Source organism: Mytilus californianus, unplaced genomic scaffold, assembly GCF_021869535.1.
Source record: "Mytilus californianus isolate M0D057914Y unplaced genomic scaffold, xbMytCali1.0.p SCAF_7, whole genome shotgun sequence".
Lineage (NCBI taxonomy): Eukaryota > Metazoa > Mollusca > Bivalvia > Mytilida > Mytilidae > Mytilus > Mytilus californianus.
The window spans coordinates 46,316,948-46,340,156 of record NW_026262723.1 but is presented as its reverse complement, the minus strand read 5'-3'; the positions used below and the strand labels follow the sequence as shown (position 1 = coordinate 46,340,156).

The 23,209-nt window shown below is 32.2% G+C and overlaps 1 protein-coding gene across 1 annotated transcript in view; it reads right to left on the bottom strand.

The window, feature by feature from the left end:
• Positions 1-23,209, bottom strand: part of LOC127709118 (Ig-like and fibronectin type-III domain-containing protein 2) — a 240,951-nt gene that overhangs the window by 107,339 nt on the left and 110,403 nt on the right. Inside the window, exons 21-24 of the mRNA XM_052214467.1 lie at positions 18,032-18,289; positions 7,805-7,864; positions 5,127-5,246; positions 79-234 (exon numbers count right to left, since the gene is read on the bottom strand). Coding sequence (XP_052070427.1) covers positions 79-234; positions 5,127-5,246; positions 7,805-7,864; positions 18,032-18,289 — 594 coding nt within the window. The remainder of the gene's footprint in view (positions 1-78; positions 235-5,126; positions 5,247-7,804; positions 7,865-18,031; positions 18,290-23,209) is intronic.

Below are 23,209 nucleotides of genomic sequence, written 5' to 3'. Positions count from 1 at the left end.
AAGGTTAATTTGATGTCACAACAATTATGCTGCAATACTTTTCAATTTGCATCAAATCAAATAGTATATAATACTAACTTGCTCCTTTGGTAAAGCAAGTGACAAACATTCTGGTATAACTAAGACACAGCTGTGCAACAGGATGGTCCTTATCCATCACAGCTCCCCAGCAATATGGCAGACAACTTCTAGGTACACCAGCTTGTTGGCAACATGAGGAGTGATTCTTTCCATCTAAAATAAATCATCAATGATAATTGTGATTTGTCTTTAAAAAATTTTTTTAAAATTAATGTATGATTTAGTCTCATTAGTATTTTCACTGAAGATCATTTATTCCTAAGCATTATGCAAGGTCCTATAGAAATACTTTTCTTTCAAGAAGATTTTATCTTCTTTTAAGTTTTCAGCATCCAGTCATTCAGCTAAATGTTTATTTTTTTTTAAATAAGCCTATATTTTTTTTCATTTGTGATTTGTTCCCCCCATATTTACTAAAAATTCAAGACTCAATAAAAATGAATAGCCCTATACATGTATGTTTATAGGACAAAAGCAAGACAAGAGTGCACACGCTGAAATGTCTTGCCTGCTTTACTTATGATTGAATTTATGTTGGAAGTCTGTAATATGAAGGTTTTACTACCTAAGAACTAAAATACTAAGTATCACAAAAACTTAACATTATCAATGATCCATGAAACTGAAGTCAGTCAGATGAACCATGTCAGACAGACATGAACACCTTACAATCATTCCATACACCAAATATATGTTCTTTTGCTTATAGTATCTGGTAAACCGGCAAAACCACAAAAACTTATCATTGACCAATTGACAAGGAAATAAGGTCAAGGTCATATGAATCCTACCAGACAGACATGTACACTTTAAAATCATTCCATAAACCAAAGATACTGGCACTATTGCTTATAGAATCTGAGAAATAGAACAAACCACAAACACTAAACATTGTCCAATTAACCATGAAATTGGTCTAGTTCAGATAAACCCTGCAAGTCAGACATGTACACCTTACAATCATTCTATACACCAAATATATATAGTTGTTTATCTGAGATATGGACTTCACCACAAAAACTTAACCTTGATCACTGATCCATGAAACAAGCTTAAGATCAAATAAACCCTATCTGATAGACATGCAGACCTTGCAAAGAACCCATATACCAAATATAGTTATCATATCATTCATAATAAGCAAGTATTTCACATGACAAAAAAAATGTTTTTTCACACAGTCACTGAACCATGAAAATGAGGTCAAGGAAAATGAACATATGACATATATCACTTTCTATTTATATTCACCATAGTAACATTGTAACGCTATTTATACTTTCCCAATTTTGTACTTCAGCCCTAATTTGTATTTTGTTTTTATCCTGATGACGGTGCCTTAGGCGCTGAAACATGGCAATCTCAATAAATAACTGCAGCATTACCTAAACTGTATTTGTTATAACTGCTTTAACATTATATGTAATAAAATAGTATTCTAATTTCTCTAATTCTAGCCAATTTATCCTTTTCTGACCTGCGAATATTTTTATTTAATCAATGAGTGGTTCGTTTGATCTCAGTTCTTTAATGGTCAAAATTCAGTTATGGTGTCATATTTTCTTGCTTTCCGATGAATTTCCTATTGTGACGTTACAAAAAAAGGCGACCATGCATGATGACGTTAGATAAAAAGAACACATCTTTTTGCAGATCAATGAAAAAGATTAGGTTGTCGTCATATCCTCTAAAAATCATTAGAGAAACAGATTCTAAATTTCATGCAATACAATATTTCTACAGCTAAATATTAAATATTCAAAACGATAGGCGAGCCTCTCTTTTTAAATGTGAAAATATAACTGTCTCAAGTGGAATGGTAGCATCTACATTCATACAATGAACATTGCAGCAAAATATGCAGTTGTAATAAAAGAACAGAGTTCAAATGTCCCCCCCGTTGCACATATGTTACCTATCCAAGGTACAAGGGCAATAACTAAATAAAATGGGGCACAGCTTGGTACGACCGCAGAGGTCGAACCCTGAACAGTTGGGGCAAGTATGGACACAACATTCAAGCTTGATACAGCACTGAATTTGGATTGTAATTAAATATTTGACACAGCATAGGTTTCTGACATAGAATGAATGTGGTCAAAGAACTGAAAAATTTTTAATTTACCTATTCAAACCATATCATTATTATTTGCTTTTATATATAAATCAGAAATAACCAATTTAAGATGGAAAATTTTAAAGAAAAAAAATGAAAAAAAAATCCCCCCCTGGAAATTTTTTGAACCCCCTTATGATTCATCACCCCAAAAATCAATCCCAGCCTTCCCTTTGTGGTATGGTACCTTGTAGTACAATTTCAGAGAGATCCATACACTTGAACACAAGTTATTGTCTGGAAACTAGAAAAATGCTTGTTTTTTGGCCCCTTTTGGGCCCAAAATTCCTAAACATTTAGGGCAATTACCCCCAAACTCAAACCCAGCTTTCCCTTTGTGATATGGAACCTTGCAGTACAATTTCATAAAGATCCATACACTTACACACAAGTTATTGTCCTGAAACTAGAAAAATGCTTGTTTTTTGCCCCTTTATGGCCCCTAATTCCTAAAATTTTGAGGGAATTACCCAGGGCTTTCAAAATTATTTTTAGCCAGCCGGACATTTTATATATTATGCCGATTTTAATCCCTTAAGAGTAAATAAACAAAGGGCAATTATGGTAATCAGTTGCCAAGTTGGCCATCCCAATGATTGACATGAAAAAAACGATATTAAACTTTCTTTGATTCAAATTTGAAGTTCTGACGTAAACTGTTAAATTGGCAGTGCATCATTCGAAGTGTGCAACAATAAATTACATCAGCGTACTTATATTTGCCTTAGACTCTTTATTTGTGCAAAATAACGTTGTCAAAAACTTTACTTTCGTTTTTAATCTACCGGATGTTAACTTGACAATGGTAAAACATGGACCAGAGACGGATACGTAAATTCCGTGTACATTTGCAAAGCATGAATGAGTGGAAGTAGCTCCTTCTACGTTATTTCTTCAAGAAAATATTCGAAATAAACATGAGATAAAGGTATCAATGACAATTTAAGCATTTTTTGAAGAAATTAGGATGCATAATTAAATTTCACACCTGCGCACATGCGCACACGTGTACTAGTTCAAACAACGTGGTTGTGACGATGTTTCATTTTCACCTTTTTAATTTTTTCATCAAATCATAATTGTAAACGTATTTCTGATAATTTAAATCTTTTTGACTTAATTAATTAGATGCAAACCGCTGAAATGTAAGAAAATAACTTTGAATAGACCGATCAATGTCCGGTTCAAAATAGTTTACCTGTCACCTGAACAGGTAAATTTCAGCTGTTCGACAACTAATTAGCCTTGATTAAAATGATAAGGTATTAAAGTAGGGGTTGTTTTGATAGATCTTAATGATCATGTCACTTTTATGACCGGAAATGTGTGGCTGTTAAAGGCAAAACGTTGGGTCAAAAAGATCGCGAATTCTGTTAAAATGACCGTCTCTTAAAGCCTTGAAAACTAAAAAGTAGATGACCGTTTCATGCTTTGCCCAGCCGGACTTTTACCGGACATTATACAAATGTCCGGCATATATGACCGTTTTGGAAGCCTTGGAATTACCCCCAAAATCAATCCCAGCCTTCCCTTTGTGGTATGGTACCTTGCAGTACAATTTCAGAGAGATCCATACACTTGAACACAAGTTATTGTCTGGAAACTAGAAAAATGCTTATTTTTGGCCCCTTTTTGGCCCCATATTCCTAAACATTTTGGGCAATTACCCTCAAACTCAATTCCAGCTTTCCCTTTTGTGATATGGAACCTTGTAGTACAATTTCAGAAAGATCCATACACTTACACATAAGTTATGTCTGAAAGTTACAAAAATGCTTATTTTTGGCCCCTTTTTGGACCCTTTTTCCTTAACTGTTGGTACCATAACCCCCAAAATCAATCCCCCCCTTCCTTTTGTGGTATTGGACCTTATGGTAAAATTTCATAGAGATCTATTCACTTAAACTAAAGTTAGAGTGCGAAAACCAATGTGTCTTCGGACGACGACGACGCCAACGTCATACCAATATACGACCGCAAAATTTTATTGCGGTCGTATAAAAATACACTCTTTTTTTGTTCTTTAAAATTGTTCATAAATATCATAGAGAAATAAATGCTTCAGAGCATTTTCAATGCGATTTCTGATATAATTAATATTTCCAAGGGCATAACTCGTTAAAAATATTTGATCAGCATTTATTTTCAAAAGTGTCAAAAACATTGCTGATATAAACCTATGATATAAGTTTCATAAAACTCTGGCATTATTACTTTTAATTGTACACATGAGAGCGCTAATGATGTAATTTTCCATATAATTAATATTTCCATGGGGCATAACTCTTTTAAAAAATAATTGATTGGCACAGATTTTCGAACTCATCCAAGAAATTGATGATATAAACCTATAATATAAATTTCATAAAAATCTGGCAAGAATTGTACACATGAGAGCACTCACAAGGCAATTTTCCATATAATTAATATTTCCAAGGGGCATATATAACTCTTTTAAAAATAATTGATCGGCATAGATTTTTCGAACTCGTCCAAGACATCTCTGATATAAACCTACAAAATGCAATTTTGCATATAATTAATGTTTCCAAGGGGCATAACTCTTTTAAAAATAATTGACTGGCACTGATTTTCAAACTCGTCCGAGACATTACTGATATGAACCTACAATATGAATTTCATAAAAATCTGGCAAAAATTGTACACGAGAGCAATAACGATGCAATTTTGCATATAATTAATGTGTACAAGGGGCATCACTCTTAAAAATAGTTCATCGGCACTTATTTTTGAACTCGTCCGAGACATTGCTGATATAAACCTATAATATAAGTTTTATTAAAATCTGCCAAGAATTGTACATGTGAGAGCGCTAACAAGGCCGAACAGATGGACAGATTGACGCCTGGTATTTCTATGTCTCCTTGCAACACGTTGCGCAGGGGACAATAAATAGAAATGCACATACCTGATGCACAAGCTACAACAGTAGGGAACTCATTGCCACATTTATCTGGACTAGAGAAAGCATTTCCTGTCTGACAATAGGACATACAATTGTCACTGATGTTATGATTTGTACAGCACTCTAAAATATACAACAGCACTTACATGAGTAATAGTAAAACATATATCCTATGTGCAGTGTAAAAAGCATAGAAATATTGATTAATAGTAAAGAAAATGATTTACAAGCAATAAAACATATCATATCAAGTGTATAAGTTTTCCCTTTTCTGTTATACATGTACATATTTTTTAAGACAGAGCTATTTTCCTAATGCTTGTAATTTAAAGGTTTGGTTGGCTTGCTTGCTTTGTTTGTATAAATGTTTGCTCAAACATTGTAATTAAAATTGACATCTGCAATCAAAAGATAGGTGGGGCTTCAGCTGGTTCATTCTCATTTATCCAACTTTTTAAAATTATAGGTAGTACAGGTAAAAAAAAAGTTTGGATAGATGAGATCAAAGGTAATCAAGAACAAAGGGTTTTTCAATTAGAGTTTGGGTTGAATGACAGGTGAAAAATAAGACTGAAAATTATACCCGGATTAAATTTTCTGTAGTATTATTTAGCATAGCATGTTAAAATGTGCAACTGACATTTAGTTAATGTAATGTAAATCATTTGAAAGTATTTTTAAGTTTTTTAACCGTTAATTAAAATGTGAATTGGATAGAAAAATATCAGTTGCACTTTTATTCATGAAGAGATTTGTCAATGAGACGGAGCTTTTTTTTTATGTAATAGATCCTCTTCTTCATTTTTTTCTGTTCTTCTGACCAAATGATCCAATTGGGACAAAATATAAGTTGAATACGTTTTACTACACAAAGACTGAACAGAACAAAATTCACACAACATATATACATATATATATAAACAAAAGCAAAAGCAATTCAAGCACAATGGTTATAAAATACTGGCACAGAAATATCAATAGCACACCGTGACTAAATGAATGTTCAGTAGATTCACACAACATACAATGGCACTAAAGAAATGTTCAGTAGATACACACATCATACATTTTTTTTAAATAGTAATGCAAGCACAATGGTTAAAAAACGTAGCACAGAAATATCCATAGCACACACTAAAGGAATGTTCAGTAGATCTTCATCCTAGTTTAAGAAGGTGGGATACTGCATCAGTGTAGTGATTGATATACGTTGATCTGTCATTGCTGTAGTCTATCCTTAAGTTGGGTCAGTCTGTTGTCTATGTTGCGGTACTTTAACTTGCGAGTCTTGCGTTTTCCCCCTGCGGCGTACTGGATGAGTCGTATTTCTGTGGCAGCCTGTGTATTCTGAAGCTTCTGTATGATGAGGAACAGGTTAGGATGAGCCTTGTTTAACTGGTTGTTGAGTTTGTGGTGCCAGCCTTCCTTACAGGCAGTAAAGGTTGGTATCTTTTCTACAATCTGCCTGGTGTCTTCGTCCCATTCTCTGCACCGGAACTGTATTATTTCACTGTCATAGAGTGTTGGTAGTGGGTCTAGGCAGGAGCGTGCTTTCTCTGATAAGTGTGACAGGAATAGCTTGGCTTTGCTATCTGCATGTGATGGTGGGTGGTTGTGGTCTCTTGGAAATCTGGTAACTAGATTATCTGTGGTGTTTACGGTGCCAGGGCAGTCCATTTCTGTACATTTCCAGTATACAAGTTCTGCATCTCTACCCTGTTTTCTGGTCTTAACACAATATCTGTAGCCTGCAACTGCTAGGTAGTGACCTCTGGCATGAGGAATTAGTTGTACTCTTACTTGTGTGTTTGCCATTTGTGCAATAATGAAATTTTGGATTGAATGGCTATATATACTACAACATGAGCTTAACTATGAAATGTAGTTTTATAAGAATAGAGTTCATTCATTCATTCATTCAAATGTTTTGGAAAGATTGCTGAGTACTGTTACATAGTTTTAATTTTTAACACTTGGAGATATGGGCTTGGGTTGTGAAAAATGTTTAGATTTTTGCATTGATTAGCAAATATGCTGAACACGAACAATGTTTAATTTGGTAATCACTTTGAATCAGCACCACAATTAAAAGTTAACAGGTGTCATATTTATTGTTATGTTATAACTTGCACCTACAATTTAAACAAGTAATAAAGACAGTCATATTTACTTTCATAAAATTTTAATTTTTGTATAAATGATGAAACATTTATTTATTATTTAAAATATACTAAATTTTATTTAAAAATAAAATGTAACAAGTTTACTATCGCCTATTATATACATATTTTTTAAATAATATAAAAACATACGGGAACAAATTTACTGTCAAATTTTAGAAAGACACCTTGTTATTACTAAACAAACAACCCAATAATTAACAAAAATAAAAAGTTGGCTAAATGAGAATACCTTATTTTAAAAAGTTGGATAAATGGAAAGACACCCTTCAGCTTGTATACATTATACTTATAAATGTTATTGGATGTTAAGTATAATTCACAGTATAATGTATACAAGTTGAAGCCCCGCCTATCTATTACATCAATGCTCACAGCTTTAATTTTGTAAGTTGATCAATCAAAAGAGATTAAATATCATAATCAATAGTGTATTGTTGTAGATTTCACATAATTATATATAAAGCTCTTGAAGAAAACTTTGTCTAAATAATTAACTACCTTGTTGATTTGTCCAGTACTGTTCTGTACTTATATTTGGCTTTGGGATTTGAATCAGTGCTGAAAAGAAATTAAAAATTAAAAAAGAGAACTTCTAGTTAAAACATACATTTTTCAAGTGTTGACTATACATTATATCTATCAAATTAAATACATGTATTACATGTAGATACGTTTGAACCCTTTAAGTAATCATGAACTTCATGGTATTTGATTTAATATGTGAATTCATCACAGTTCCATACCAAGATTCATTGTTATCCATTAAGTTTTGAAAGCATTCTGTCCAAACAGCCCTTCAATCAGTTACAAAACAAGATACCAAGAAACCTTTGATTCAATATTCTTAATGAAAAATTTCAAATGAATGTAATGCTACTTTTTTTTTATAATTAACTTCATGTAAACTGAAATTGCTTATGAAGCCCAACCAAAATTGTTCTGTAATTATATTTAGTTTAATACTTATATATATGTCTATGATTTATTAAAGAGCATAGCATATATTTACATTGCAAAAATCTATTAAAATCCGTAAGCATACATGTGGTCATTTGGTCTCTTGTGAAGAGTTGTCTCATTTGCAATCATACCACATCTTCATTTTTATATGTGAACCTCCCGACAGGAAGACAATAATTCCTTTTTCAGGGGTCTCATCCCGTCTTCCCGTTGACGAGAAAGAAAAATTCCTGTGTATGAAAATTTTTTTTTTACTAAGCTGTTTACAAATATTTATTATTGAACACATAAAACCTGTTTTTTCGAACATATCCCGTGTAACCAACATCTGATTATGCAACATGTTTAGATTTTGACCCTGGTCTGAGGCTAATTAACAAGTGATAATAGTTTAATAGAACAATCAACAGATCAACAGTTGATAGGATATTAATGATTCGATATGTCTTCTGTTTATGGCACACACCAAGAATGAATAAAGGTAAATACCAGCAATAATAGAACAGTGGAATGTTGTTGTCAAAACATCGATCAGAAGGTTTTGATACTGAAAAAACATTTAAAAAACTTATAACTCAACAAAGAAATGCTCACTATTTCAAATTTTTATGTGGACATTATAGGATCTTCAGCTCAAGAGGATCCAAACTGACAACAAGCACAACATTGACTCAAAGGCAATTCACAGCCCCCTCAGTGTTAAGATTAACAACTACACAATTTGTTATAAGGATCAGGATTACTTTAGTACAGAGTCAAGTGTATTAATGGCAGTCAAGTCAGCTTGTACTTCTTACATGACCCAGTGTTCTAAGACCAGTGCTTTAGCTATTAAAAAACATTTGACAATGTAATATCGAAAGTACTTTAGTTTATATATTTTACAGTGTTTGAAATAATGACAGTCTGAAGTTTTCTAGGAAAAATGACTTTATTAATGCTTAAAAACCATGCATAACTATTGTTATTGCTTGTTAATCTTTGATCTATTTATCATGTTATAAATGTAAAGCATATTTCTTTCTTATATATCTTATCCAATGAGATTGGATACAAATAAAAAAGATAGAGGCATGACTAGTACACTATGCTTTAATTTTCTTTTTGTACTCAAAGTAAAAGTTAAATCATAGTACTTTATCTACAAGCAATCAACAATCAACAATCAAAACAAAACCTGAAATAGAATCTTCTCAATAATTCTTTCAACAGATAACATTCAAATGGACAGGATAGAAGGCTACTGTAAACACATTGATATATTACATTCAGATGGAAGATTGAAGAAAAAAACACACAAAAAAGACTATTTTTACATCAGAAAAATATTGATAAAAAAACATCTGATCTGAGGTCTAAACTCCTGACCAAAATTTCCCAATCTCCTGATCTGAGTTTTACAGTCCATCACATGAGTGCATAAGTAAAATGTACTGTCTATCAATATATCTAAATTAAATGGTGTGTATAGTATATTTAGTTTTGACATTATGCAACTCCATTGACTTTGATAAGATAGTTCTCTGCTGGAAACATTTATAAATTTGCAGATGATTGAAATGAGGCTTTCAAAGTATATTTATCTTAAAAAAAAAGTGGAGAAAATTTGTAATACATAAGATTCAGTGGTGGAATGTCTCTCTAATTAAGAAATAATTTATGGAAGCCATAGATTTGTTGGAAATTTACACATGGCCTGGGCAGTGATATTCAAATTTTATCCTGAGCATTAGCGAGGGATAAAATTAATGAATATCACGGCCCAGGCCATGTGTAAAGGAGTAGGCCCAGTAAGACCCCTTTTTGGCCCCAAAATATAGCAGTTTTACAAAATTGTTAAAATATAAATTTTAAGCTATTTATTGAAAAGAAGAATACTTCTGTTACATAAATATGGGCTGTTTCTGACAATACAATGCACATGTATCGGGTACTAGCATCATTAGGTCATGCTAAATTACGGAAATCTTCGAAATTTTAGCATTTTGGTTAATTTTTAGATGGTTTCCGTCTGAAATGGAAGTGGCCGCATTTGTGTTCATTCTTAATATTTAAATGTAAGTTGTACTTGATGATAATACATAACATATATAAAGGTTGAGAATGAACACGGATGTGGCCATTTTCATTTTTGACAAAAACTATCTGAAAAGTGACATATTATGGCATATTTGATAGATTTTCTATTTAAGCTTGAATTTGAGCGTCTTTAATGACTAAATCAGTTCAAATCTTTCACATAAACTGATTGAATCGACTGAAGTAGACACTTAAGTGTTTAAAAAGTGTCCAAAATCTTTCATCAGATGAACTTGAATTTTGAGGCCAAAATCGGCCCTTACCGGACCTACTCCTTTACAACAAATCTATGGCTTCCATGAATTATTTCGAATCGAATAGGACAAATACTGTCATTAAAAAACTGAAGCGAGGGTTGGTATACTGTGTGTGTGGCTGTTCTATTTTACCCACTGTTAGATAAATGTAAAAAAAATCTAATAAATCTGTAGCTGGCATGAATCATTTCTTAAATAACCGCTAGAAAAAATGTGATTCATTCTTGTAATTCTCAAACCCAACATTTGCCATTTTTAATTTACATTATTTTCATGTAAGCTACCGTCAAATTCACTGTTGACATTTTGTAACCAAGGAGCTGCCATGTTGACTTGCTGAAATCAGTAAATTTGCGAATAATGCAATAGAATAGAAAAAAAGTAACACCTACCTCAAAATTTTTTTATTTCAATGCAATATTATCCGAGTTTAGAAGGTAAGCGCAATGGAAAACCCTGCAGCTTTGTCATTTTCATTCGTATGACGTCATGTTTTGAAATGACGTTAATGCACCAAAAACATTCATGGAATTCTAGGAATTTTAATTTATTTTGATTTTGTACATTTTTCCGATCTCTAATGCATTAGTTCTTTTGTTATGCCTCAAAATAAGAATAAAGGTTCTGTAGGTTTTTTTTTAATTGTAATTTTTAACACAGCGAAATCGACATAGTGTTTGCACATAGGTTACGATACATGTGGATTTAGGTGGGAGGTATATTTTAACAGCCATTATTATGTACATCTCGGAGTCTGCGCTAAGTATAGATATATCGATAATTTTATCACGGTGTTGTTTACAAAGCGAAAGAAGCACATCACATTAGAATGACTATTAGACTATATATAAGCATTTTTTTTATTTTTTTTTTTTTATGATCTGCAAAAGATTTGTGTTTTTCTATGTGATAAAGACAAAAAGTTAGAGAAGCCAGAGAGAAAAAAAAAAAAAAAAAAAAATGGAAGATTTCGAACCATTATAATTGTTTCACAATAAATTTTCGCAAATAAAGATATTTTTCTAGCCATAATTTTATATTTTCCACCACTAGAGGAAATCCTGGACATGAAGTTAGTTAATATGCTTTAAATTTTAAATTTTTGCAATACCCTATTCTTTATATAAAAAAGATGTGGTATGATTGCCAATGAGACAACTCTCCACAAGAGGCCAAATGACACAGAAATTAACACTTATAGGTCACCGTACAGCTTATGTCCACTATACAAAAACGGGAGGGTTGAGATCTCAAAAAAATACTTTAACCTTGCCAAAAGAATAAGATCATGAAGGGTTAAATAAAGGCAACATTAGTATACCGCTATTAGAAATTCATAAATCGATTGAGAAAAAAAACAAATCCGGGTTACAAACTAAAACTGAGGGAAACACATCAAATATAAGAGGAGAACAACGACTCAATAGAAACACAACACTAAAATGCAACACACACAAAATTGGCTCTAAGATTTTGATTTTTTTTGTGATCAGGCCAAAATACTAGAAATTTCACATACATGACATAGAATTAGTAACTTCTTTTTGGCACATCACTTTAAAAATTTGTAAGGGTTCCGCGGAACCCAGTGTCTCGCCTACTTTTGCTGTTAGTCGCAGGCTCAACAAAATTGGGAAAAAATTATTAAAAATTTTCCTCTAGAAACTATCTTTTGATTGTAAGAAGTTCTGTTCAAATTTGGTAAAAATCCAAGAAGGTTTATGAATCTAATAAATGTTTTAAAACCTTTAAAGACCAAACAGCCTATTCAGTTCTACCAGTGATTTTTCCTTCAAATTTTGTGTGAAGGTATTTCATGATTTGAGGAACAAAATATGATAAAAAAAATTGGGGGTCACCGACTTAGTTTTGTCACTATAGCAACCTCAGTTTCGTGTTTTCCCGAATATTAACATGATATTTGCTTGTTATTCAAACTCTCAAAAAATCCCATTATATCGAACCTACAAGCATAATTCTTGTTTCATGTTAAACAGTAGATTTGTGTCTATCAAATACAGGTTCAAGAGTTTAAGACTCTTATTGTTTTGATCTTAAAAAATATGATTTATTTCATTCCCGCCAAAAATAAAACGCAAGAATGAAAACGTTTCAAGTATTAAAAAATATCTACCAGTGATGTTTTCATAAAAATTTCAAGAAGGGAAGTGCCATGTGTACTCTTCAAAATAAGCAAAAAAATGTATATGTCACCGACCTTTCAAAAAAGTTATGATTAATTTTCATGTTTTTTTCTCGTTCGTTTTGAAGAAAAGAGTTGTCTTTCTTCAGAACATTGAATCTGACGTCATAGTACAAGTTTTCCTTGCTGGCGTACTGTTTGAAAAAAATTGCAAATAAGCCGTTTGAAACCCACATTTAAATTTTCAAGAATCAAGAATAACAACTATATTCACCTACTTTATTATCCGGTAATACAAGAGATCACATGTATGTATCAGTATCAGATCTCATGATGTTGTTGCCGCACAAAATTAACCTTCAGAAACATCATCCGTCGGAATGAAAAATTGTTCGAAATAACCTTTTACGACGCTTTAGAAAGGAAAGTCTGTTTTTGTCATCTCCCTCTCATTAGCAAAATCATTGAAAATAAAAAGAGAAATGAAAGATGACACTGGCTAACTTACAGACTATTTGACTATGTGTGGGTTTTTTTGTCGCGTCAATTTCAGAACTTCGCCCTAGCGCACTCAGGCTTTCGCTACTGTTGACAGACGGACAGACATTAGCACGGACGGACTTCTTTATACCATTATGTGTCGCGACTAAGACGAGCGTATACAAATTATTCCATCTAGTTTGTGGATTCATTATTTCTGAATATTTAAAATATAAGAAAATTAAAATTATAGGTATAATATATGAATTAAAGTTTTTGATTCTAAAACGTTTTACATCCATTTTACCTATCATAAAATACGATCCCCGTTATAACTACCTTACGTGTTTTGAATAAACTAGACAGTAAATATAAAATACAAATAAGTTTTTAATTCAAAAATTGATTTTGAATCTAAGAAATAATTTTCCGTTGAAAACTATAAAGTATTTCTCAAAACAGGATGAAATATTATGAATCTAAATAGGTCATTTTGGAAATTAAAACAAAGACAAGGTTGTATGTATTGATTGCTGGCATTGAAAATAAATCGAAATTTGTTTTCAATCTTTCCGGTCATTGTAGCTTTTTGAAAGTGAGAAATTTTATGTTGGATCTTATTCTTGAAGCAATTGTTTTTGTCATAAGTTAAATTTACAACAAGTTTAGTTTTAAAAACTGTAAATTTTTATTTTAATTCACATTCACTGAATATATTAATTTCTTATATTTTTTGCCTTAAGCTTCTGTGAGATCAGGCAAAATCTTTATCATTTCTCCTTGAGACAATTTGAAATGAAACAAATGACAAAAGACAATTAACATTTATCATTTTTATTTTAACTATAAGATTTTGTCAATTAAGCAGTATAGATAAGATTTAACTTCATTGCAAGATCACCATTATTTTACGAGAATCTTTAAGAAATAAGTTAATCTCAACATGCATACGTTGTCAGTATTTCGAAACTTCAAGAAAGTATTGTTTATCGGCCTAACCTTCTGAAAACTCAGTTTTGAAAATCACATATTAATTTAAAATTCTAAGCGTAAGTCATATAAATTTTGCAGTGTAAAGTTACACGGGCGTACGAGATTTTCGATCTTTAAATTTGCGCCGATTTGATTCTTTCATTAGCGCCTATTTTATTTTTTTTATCACTAGCCCAGATACTTTATTTGCTATACGAGTAAATACATGTACATGTAGTAAACTTAGAATGTATATTGCATGGTAATATATGGATATGAATAGTGTTCCCTTATGTTTAAGATAATTTTAGTCATACTGTTCGAGAACTTCGTTTTGACACAAGAAAGAAAAGATGGACTTCGTTATTGGCAAGTACAACAAGTATAGAAAAGATAAAATGACAAGAAAGGAATATATCAGATGTGTTGCAAATAAATTCTCGGCAAGATAATAATTCATTGTACTAGTATTACATTTTTATGGATTTTATTGTGGTGCTTTGTAATGCTGTAAATAGAATTTTACTCCGTGATTTTAGTGGATGTAAAGAGAGTGCACAAATATCTTTTAAATTGACTTATCCTGCTCGAAATTCTACTCCCACCTCCCCTTTGTGAGCAGGGAACAACAGTTATATACATGTTATAACTGACAATTCATAACATATGTACAACTGGCTAACGGAAGAGGTTTATATGATAAATAAACTAGAGGCTCTAAAGAGCCTGTGTCGCTCACTTTGGTCTATGTGCATATTAAACAAAGGACACAGGTGGATTCATGACAAAATTGTGTTTTGGTGATGGTGATGTGTTTGTAGATCTTACTTTACTGAACATTCTTGATGCTTACAATTATCTCTATCTATAATGAACTTGGCCCTGTAGTTTCAGTGGAAATTATTTTGTAAAAATTTACAAAATTTATGAAAATTGTTAAAAATTTATTATCAAGGGCAATAACTCCTTAAGGGGTCAATTGACCATTTTGGTCATGTGACTTATTTGTAGGTCTTACTTTGCTGTACATTATTGCTCTTTACAGTTTATCTCTATCTATAATAATATTCAAGATAATAACCAAAAGCTGAAAAAATTTCTAAAAATTACCAATTCAGGGGCAGCAACCCAACAACGGGTTGCCTGAATGGTCTGAAAATTTAAGGGCAGATAGATCTTGACCTAATGAACAATTTTGTTTTTGAAAAATTTGCTAGAAATGCTTTGGGTTTAGATATATGAGCCAAAAACTGCATTTTACCCTATGTACTATTATTAGCCATGTCGGCCATCTTGGTTTGAGGGCGGGGTCATCAAACACAATTTTTAAACTACATACCCTAATGATGATTGTTTACAACTTTAGTTAAATTCATCTTAGTAGTTTCAGAGGAGAAGATTGTAAAAGATAACAAAAATTTACGAAAAATTGTTAAAAATTGACTATAAAAGAGCAATAACTCCTTAAGGGTCAACTGACCATTTTGGTCATGTTGACTTATTTGTAGAACTTACTTTGCTGAACATTATTGCTGTTTACAGTTTATCTCTATCTATAATAATATTCAAGATAATAACCAAATAAGGCAAAATTTCCTTAAAATTACTAATTCAGGGGCAGCAACCTAACAACGGGTTGTCCGATTCATCTGAAAATTTCAGGGCAGATAGATCTTGAGCTAATAAACATTTTTATCCTTGTCAGATTTGCTCTCAATGCTTTGGTTTCAGAGATATAAGCCAAAATCTACATTTTATCCCTATGTTCTATTTTTAGCCATGGCGGCCATCTTGGTTAGTTGGCCGGGTCACCGGACACATTTTTTAAACTAGATACCCTAATGATGATATTGGCCAAGTTTGGTTAAATTTGGCCCAGTAGTTACAGAGGAGAAGATTTTTGTAAAAGTTTACGGACGACGGACGACGGACGCCAAGTGATGAGAAAAGCTCACTTGGCCCTTTGGGCCAGGTGAGCTAAAAAATAACTTTTAACCTATAAAAATAAAAAAATTACTTTTAACCTATAATTTACCTGTACACAATCGGCGCAAATGAAAGACAAAATCGGCGCAAGTGAAAGAAAAAAAGTGAAATGCAGATCGGCGCAAATGCAAAAAGCCGAGTTCAAAATTTATATTTTGATTATTATTTTTATTAGAACGGAGGTTACAGATAGTGTAGTATCTTTTGTGTCCATTTGTGTTTAATTTCCACTAGGTATCAGTGCGACGCTTAATTCCACTTTTCTTGGAAGACGTAGTTTTAAGCGTACACCATGTTGGAATCCGTGAAAAACGCGAAATAGGACGTTATAATTTGACGGTGTTTTTCATGGCTAGAAACAACGTCATAGAGCTTTTATGTCACTACCAAGTTGCGTTAGTTGATGCTCATCAACAATAGGCTGTTTGGTCTTTAACTGCAGACTGTACGTAATGTTAACTGGAATAAAACTAAGTCCATTTATAAGTAATATACGGAAAAACAGGAAATAAATTTTTACAAAATTTCCTTCTAGATACTAGCTTTTGATCAAAACAAGCTACTGTCCAAGTTTGGTACAAATCCAGGATAGTTTACGAAAGTTATTAAAATTTTGAAAGCTTTAACCACAGAGTGAATGTAATGTTGAGACTGGCAGAAAAACTAAGTCCATATATGAGTAAAATACGGAAAAACAGGATTTTTTTTTAACAAAATTTACTTTTGAATACTATCTTATGATCACAAACAAGCTTCTGTCCAAGTGTGGTACAAATCCAGGATAGTTTAAGAAAGTTATTAAAATTTGAAAAACTTAAACCACAGAGTGAATGTAATGTTAACTGGCAGAAAAACTAAGTCCATTTATGAGTAAAATATGGATAAACAGGATTTTTTTTTTTACAAAATTTACTTCTGGATACTATCTTATGATCATAAACAAGCTTCTGTCCAAGTCTGGTTGAAATGCAGGATAGTTTAAGAAAGTTATTAAAATTTGAAAAACTTAAACCACAGAGTGAATATTTGTGGAAGCAGCCGACAGAATGTAGGATCGCTATGTCTCGCTTTTGCGACAAAAGTCACAGGCTCGACAAAAATGATGAGGTAATGATCCCTCAAGTATGCATTATTTGATTTGTAACGTCAGTTTTGGTCAAATTTTTAATAATTTGTTTTTTAAAACAGTTTTTAACATAATTAATTTTGGCCGTCACCTTTGATCCAGAAAGTGTTTGTGTCTAAGGATTCAATATCATCATTGGCAACTTTTGGCTGCTGAACATATTGGATCCTAGGTTGGGGCCAAGGGTTTCCACAAACATTTAGGTCAGAAAAATGCACAAAACCATAATGACAATATATCCAAAATGTGCTGACTTTGAAGCCTAGAATGTTCTTTAATGAAAAGATTTGTTAACCTAAAAAGTAAGGGTTTTGAAAAAGATCCATCCAAATTATGGCCATTTTAAAATTTTATGATAAAGTTGAAATTCAAGGCCATATTTGGCCTAAAGAGAACCTTGTCCTTTGCTTTCTTTTGTTATATCTTAACGTTTTTTGTTTTTTGTATAATTTGATGTTGATTGAAAAACTTTGATAGTCTCTCTTAAATTCATGCACAACTTTTTTAGAATGCAGACAATTAAGAGGTTGACATGTAGACACCTGTCTATTGTTTTAAACTGTATGTTGACCTCTAGTCGCCTCTTTGTTTTTTGTATCATTGGGTGGCTGTCTTATTGGTGTATTCCGAGAATCTTCTTTTATTCATATGTATGTACTTAAATCAATATTCAATAATAAGCAATGACCTGGAATTACAATAAGCAAATTCTTATAACATACTCTTGAAATCACAGTTCCTGGCATAGAAATCTGCCCCATCCTCTTGTCTTATGTTTCCATGCTTTCCTATGACCAGCAAACAAGTAGAAGTATTAAACCTAAACCCAGTACACTGATCTCCATAGTTTGCTGCTAAACACTTCTGCTTACAGATGCCCACTGTTGTTTGAGTGTATTTCTTTACTGATAAAACTGATTTTAGATCAATGCTGTTGTTGGAATACTTTGCAAAGTCATCACTGCAATTGAATGAATGATCTACAAACAAACAAAAATATTTCTAAATGGTTTGATGATAATAAAAAACTAGAGGCTCTAAAGAGCCTGTGTCACTAACCTAGGTATATGTGCATCTTCAATAATGGAAGCTCTCCAACATTGTAAACTAGAATAGAATTCAAGACTAAAATCTCTTTTTTGTTGATCTTGCATTGCTAATTATTTTTGCTGTTTACAGTTTCTGTCTATTTTCTTTAGCTTTTGCCAAAACAGAACTCAATTAAGTCGTTAGCTGACAATTTTACTTATATTGTAGATCTTGTCTAGCTGATCATTTTTGCTATTTAAAGAGTCTATATATCTATCATAGTTTTCAAGATAATAGGCAAAAACCCCCAATTTGGTAAAAAATCTTCTTTAAAGAGCAATAACTTCTATAACGAGTCAACTGATGATTTTGGCTAGTATACTCATTTGTAGATCTTGTCTTACTGATCATTTTGGCTTCTTAAAGTGTCTATCTACCTATTACATTGGTAAAAATTGTCATTAAATGGCAACAACTTAAATAAGGAGTTATCTGATGAATTCAACCATGATGACTTATTTGTAAATCTTGTCTTGCTGATCATTTTAGCTTTTTAAAATTGATCTCTTCCTGTTATAGTTTTATTAAAATAATAGGCAAAAATGAAAACAAGAGTGCACACACTGAAATGTCTCACCTACTATACTGACCATTGATTTTATGTTGATAGTCCTACATATAAAGTTTTACTACAAGTATCACATTAACATTTATGATCCAAGAAAATGAGTTCAATGTCAGGTAAACCAAGCCAGAAATAAATGTACACCTTTAATACAATCATTCCATACACAGAATATAGATGACCTATTGCTTATAATATAAAAGAAACAAACCAAAACCAGGAAAACTGAATATTGACCAATGAACCATGAAAATGAGGTGAAGGTCCTATGATACCTGCCAGACAGACATATACACCTTACAATCATTCTATACACCAAATATAGTTGATCTTTTGCTTAAAGTTTAAGAAAAACAGACCAAAACACAAATACTTAACATTGAGCAATGAACCGTGAAAATGAGGTCAAGGTCAAATAAAACCTGCCAGACTGACATGTTCATCGTAAAATATTTCCATAACTTAACCTTGTTCACTGATCCATGAAATGAGGTTGAGGTCAAGTGAAAACTGTCCGACAGGCATGAGGACCTTGCATGGTATGCACATACCAAATATAGTTATCTTATTACTCATAATAAGAGAGAAATTAACATTACAAAAAATCTTTTTTTTCAAGTAGTCCCTGAACCATGAAAATGAGATCAAGGACAATAGACATATGCCAGATGGAAACTTCATATCATAAGGCATCTATATACAAAGAATGAAGCATCTAGGTCTTCTACCTTCTGAAATATTAAGCTTTTAAGAAGTTAGTTAACGCCGCCGTCTCCGGATCACTATCCCTATGTCGAGCTTTCTGCGACTAAAGTTGCAGGCTCGACAAAAAATGGTAAAATTCGTCATTTAAGGGCAATAACTCCTATAAGAAGTTGTCTGACAGTTTTGACGTAAATGGACAGTAAATAGATCACAACATTCTGACCATGTCAGATTTTCTCTTTCTATAGTGGTTTTAAAAATAATAGACAAAATTTGCATTTTACCTCTATGTTCTATTTTTAGCAATTGTCTTACACAATTTTTAAACTAGATACCTCAAGGGAGATTGTGGCAAAGTTTGGATCCAACTGGCCCAGTAGTATCAGAGGCAAGATTTTTGTAAAAGTTAACGGATAACAATGGACTCCAACTAGTGATGAGAATAGCTCACTTGGCCCTTTGTGCTAGGTGGGCTATTAAGTAGCTGAAATTTACAAAGTAATTACTGACCCTGATGGAATCCTACAACTAGATTCCATCAAGCAAACTGATTTAAATATTGGTATTATTGACTTGTACACTGCAATTTCAGAAACTGTTGTGATGTTCTTCTGTCAGAATTAAAAATTATCTATCAATGTCAACAACTTTATCTACACAATGTAATGTAATGAAATTTATCCTTTAATAAAAATAGATTATTATCTAATGAAAATAATATTTGCAAATCTGGACTCCCAAACAGGATCAAGTAAAAATTAAACATTAACACACACAACAAAAATAAAATACCACATAACAACTGTGACATCTACCTTCAAAACACACATGACTTAAAAAAAATAGTTATAAAGATATTTTTGACAGCTCCTGACTAAAATCAATTGAACAGATACAATCATTGATAGACTATCTATACATAAACTTATTAATTACACCATTTCTGTTCAAAGGGAAATTACTCAATTATATAATAAATATCACTTTTGGCTACTGAAAGGTCTAACAATAAGAAAAGCTAAAATCGTAAAAATTGAAATTGACCTTCATTTCGTCACAGGAACCAACATATCTAAATTTGATAAAATTTCGTCAAAGCGTTTTCATGTTAATGAACAGACACAGTTTGGCAGCCGCCTGCCCGCCGTACATCTCCAAATAAAATAAAATGCTCCGCTGGGCACAGCTTGATACGACCTCAGAGGTCGAACCCTGAACAGTTGGGGCAAGTATGGACACAACATTCAAGCTTGATACAGCACAGAATTTGGATTGTAATTAAATATTTGACACAGCATAGGTTTCTGACACAGAATGAATGTGGTCTAAGAACTTAAATAATTTTAATTTACCTATTCAAACCAAATCATTATTAGTTGCTTTTATATATAAATCAGAAATAACCAATTTAAAATGGAAAATTTTACAGAAAAAAAAGAAAAAAAAAATCACCCAAATTATTTGAACCCCCTTATGATTCATCACCCCCAAACTCAATCCCAGACTTCCCTTTGTGGTATGGTACCTTGCAGTACAATTTCAGAGAGATCCATACACTTGAACACAAGTTATTGTCTGGAAACTAGAAAAATGCTTGTTTTTTGGCCCCTTTTTGGCCCCAAATTCCTAAACTTTTAAGGCAATTACCCCCAAACTCAAACCCAGCTTTCCCTTCGTAATATGAAACCTTGTAGTACAATTTCATAAAGATCCATACACTTACACACAAGTTATTGTCCTGAAACTAGAAAAATGCTTGTTTTTTTGCCCCTTTTTAACCCCTAATTCCTAAAATGTTGAGGCAATTACCCCCAAAATTAATCCCAGCCTTCCCTTTATGCTATGGTATGGTACCTTGCAGTACAATTTCAGAGAGATCCATACACAAGAACACAAGTTATTGTCTGGAAACTAGAAAAATGCTTATTTTTGGCCCCTTATTCCTAAAATTTAGAGTCAATTACCCCCAAAATCAATCCCAGCATTCCCTTTGTGATATGGAACCTTGTGGTACAATGTCAGAGAGATCCATACACTAACACACAAGTTATGTCTGGAAGTTACAAAAATGCTTATTTTTGGCCCCTAATTCCTTAACTGTTGGTACCGTAACCCCCAAAATCAATCCCAACCTTCCTTTTGTGGTATTGAACCTTATGGTAAAATTTCATAGAGATCCATTCACTTAAACTAAAAGTTAGAGTTCGAAAACCAATGTGTCTTCGGACGAAGACGACACCAACGTCATACCAATATACGACCGCAAAATTTTTTTGCGGTCGTATAAAAATCCGGTTAACTAGTCTACATTCAATTTTCGTTAGTTTGTGTGACTTCTTATTTCCACTTTGCAGACTATTTTGTTCATCTGTTTGTACAGGACAGCTAATTCTTGAATGAAAGTTCAATATATTCTGCTAGACAGTAATATTATCATTTTGATCATTTATTGAGTAGAAAAGCAACATCAGTTCATTAGGTAAAACATCACCTGATCTGTGATGTATCCTTGTCAATTATAGTATAAGCATTATGTTTGTTATCAAAAAATTACATATCCGACTTGTTGTTGAATATTTAGTTTGGAGATTGTGTCAAATTTCAGAGAAAATGTCAATATTTCAATAGAGAAAATTGAACAAGAATGTGTCCATAGTACATGGATGCCCCACTCGCACTATCATTTTCTTTGTTCAGTGGACCGTGAAATTGGGGTCAAATCTCTAATTTGGCATTAAAATTAGAAAGATCATATCATAGGGAACATGTGTACTATTTACAATTTCAAGTTGATTGGACTTCAACTTCATCAAAAACTACCTTGACCAAAAACTTTAACCTGACTTGACTAAAAACTTTAACCTGAAGCGGGACAGACAGACGTACGAACAAACAGATGCACAGACCAGAAAACATAATGCCCCTACTACTATCGTAGTTTTATTTCACTTTCTGATATGTTTATTGATCAATTGAAACACTTACGGTCTGATATAATGGACTTATTATTCCATTTAATCTACAGTGGATTTCGGTTATTTGCACAGCCTATATGTAAGACAATATTATACAATTTAGAAGATTATGCTTATATCCGAAATCTGAAATTACAGGATCAAACAAGATCAAGGTAAAAGAAATACTGAAGAAAGATGCAGAGCTCAGATACACATGTACAGTATTAAATTCTTATAAAATATATATGCCTTATGTAAGATATCATAGTGTTTTAAATCTTTCAACAAAGATAATAAACCATTTTCTTCCTATACCAAAGAAATAAAAATAAAACTAGTTCTTGATCTTTAAATCATTCATTATTTTTGGAATGAAACATCAAACTGCATTGTTAAAGCTTGCAATTGCATAGAGTGTAATATTGTTTCTACATATGCAAAGTAATAAGGGGGCCGTTCACAAGTTTTTGTTTGACACAAGTGCTGTATGTGAGAAAAATATGAGCATCAGAAGTTAATACATTTTTTATTAATGACAAAAATAAAATGTTTAGCATATAAGTTTTAAATCATATCTTTATCTC